This window comes from Galeopterus variegatus, unplaced genomic scaffold, assembly GCF_000696425.1.
Source record: "Galeopterus variegatus unplaced genomic scaffold, G_variegatus-3.0.2 Scaffold5566, whole genome shotgun sequence".
In the NCBI taxonomy this organism is placed as follows: domain Eukaryota; kingdom Metazoa; phylum Chordata; class Mammalia; order Dermoptera; family Cynocephalidae; genus Galeopterus; species Galeopterus variegatus.
Window position 1 is genome coordinate 24,539 of NW_007731677.1, and position 2,220 is coordinate 26,758.

The following is a 2,220-nucleotide window of genomic DNA, read 5'->3' on the forward strand; positions in this document are numbered from 1 at the left end:
CCCGTGGCCTTGGTGTTATCAGCACCACACTCTCCCGAGTGAGCCACGGGCCGGCCCAAGGGATATATATTTTTTAAAAACTAAACTCTAAATAGTTACTATAACTTAGTATTGGATTTAGCATTGAGATCCCAGGTTGTCAAACCAAAGAGGGAAACTCCTAGAATATCAGAACCAGACCTGAGAGACCATGTAGTTCAACTCTCTGTCTTTCTTGGAGAGTGAATCTGAGGCTCCTAGTGGTGTAGGCACATGCCCCAAGTCACCCACTGGTTTGGCAGTGGCAGAGTGGGGTAGGTCCCATCTTTTCAGCTCTGGAACCCAACTCTGGGCTCTTGATCTGATAAGAGGGATCCCTACAGGCCAGAGAATGTTTTTCCTGGTAACTTTGTCACGATATCAGGCAATGGGACATTGGCTAATGTCTTCAGCTGGGAATGGAAATCTACCCATGCCTGGCCTCCTATGACCTCTGGAAAAGGGCTTGGGCATGAGGTTTAACCCTGAATCAGGGACCTCGCCTTGAGAACTGCTCCTTTGGGCACTCAACCCTGTCTTTCCCTCCTTGTCCAGGACTATGTCCCTCAAAACACATTACCTGTTGAATACCTACCACATGCCAGACCTGTGCAGGGCGCTTTACATATGTCATCCCTTTGAATGCCTCAGTAGGCCCTGAAATGTCCAAACTCTCCTTCCTGTTTTACTTGTGAGGAAATTGAGGCTCAGAGAACTTTAGTCTCTTACCTAAGACAATGCAGCCAGAATAGGGCTCAGCAGGAGTTTTGACCCTGCAAGGCTTTGGAAGGCATTTCCAAGGACCCACCCTGGCCAGATCCTGCTGTTAGGAACTCAAGGACAGAAAGAGAATATGCCATTTTTTTCTAGAGTGGGTTGGCTCAGAAGCTGAGGAAGGGAAACCCAAAACCAGACAAACAGGGGAGCAGACAAAGACATAGGCTGACACCACCTGAGCCCTTTGCTGAGGGATAGAGGTGGAGCCAATACCCTGGCTGCCCACCACCCCAGTGACTTCACCCATTCAGGTGGCCCCTGGTTGGCCTGGGTTGACCCTGGGGGAAGGAGACTCATGGTTATAATTTGTCTTCATGGACTGATGACAAGGCAATAGTTAGTGGCTCCTTATTTAGTACTTAGACTGGGGTAGGGAAACTGAGTCTTGGGGTGGCTAGGGCCTTGCCTGATGTCACACAGCAAGTTAGTGGCAGAGCCTATAAATGAACTGAGGACTCCAGCTCCCATTCAGGGCTCTTGCCTGCTCAAGGGTATTCGGCTTACCCCAGACCACCCAGTGCGACATAGGACTTTACCTGTCACTTTTGCTAGCATATAGGCAAATAATTTATTGAGCACCTACTGTTATACTGGGAATTTTATGGGATGTGTTAAAAATGGCATCTCATTGAATCTGCAGAACAACCCCAAGAGTTATATAAGAGCCTTTGAGTTTGCAGACAAGGGCCCTGGCATTCAGAGAGGCCAAGGAACTCACACAGGNGAGCCTTTGAGTTTGCAGACAAGGGCCCTGGCATTCAGAGAGGCCAAGGAACTCACACAGGGTTGTATAACCTGTCACAGAGCCAGGGCCAAATCCAGGGTCCACTAGCTTCAAAGCTGTGTTCTCACTCACTTCCTAAGGAGGCTGTGGGCAGAAGGAGCCCCAGGCTGGGGGGCAGGAAGCTTGGCATTTTTCTTAGACCTGTTCTGCCTCAGTTTCCCAGTCTGTGAAGTGGCCTCAAAGGCTTTTTGTCTCAGCAAATTTTTGCTGACTCGGGCCCAAGAGACCTAGGTGTGTGGGATACTAGAGGGTCTCCCCTGATGTTGCCCCTGCCTCGCCTGGGCAGTTTGCCTTCAGGGACGACGTGCCGCTGGTGCGGCTGGAGGTGACAGATGAGTGGGTGCGGCCAGAGCAGGCTGTGGCAAGGTACCGCATGGAAACAGTGTTCGCCCGCAGCTCCTGGGACTGGATCGGCTTGTACCGGGTGAGAAGGACGGGGTGGATAGTGACTGAGGGAAGAAAGGGGCCTGGAGGAGCAGCTGGGAACCAAGGTGGGGTCACTGGCTTGTCCAGAGTTTGAGCCACACTGGGAGGCTGCTGGAATCAGGCATTAGGGGTCCCAACTCTGATTCCTTTCGCCCCAGGTGGGTTTCCGCCACTGCAAGGACTATGTGGCTTATGTCTGGGCCAAACATGAAGAC

General features: G+C 51.5%; 1 protein-coding gene across 1 annotated transcript in view; it reads left to right on the top strand.

Annotated features, from left to right (window-relative positions):
• The window catches only part of INPP5J (inositol polyphosphate-5-phosphatase J), a 10,471-nt gene that overhangs the window by 6,363 nt on the left and 1,888 nt on the right, over positions 1-2,220 (top strand). Inside the window, exons 10-11 of the mRNA XM_008589644.1 lie at positions 1,866-2,003; positions 2,164-2,220. The exon at positions 2,164-2,220 is cut by the window's right edge and continues 10 nt beyond it. Of these exons, the coding sequence (XP_008587866.1) occupies positions 1,866-2,003; positions 2,164-2,220 (195 nt within the window). The remainder of the gene's footprint in view (positions 1-1,865; positions 2,004-2,163) is intronic.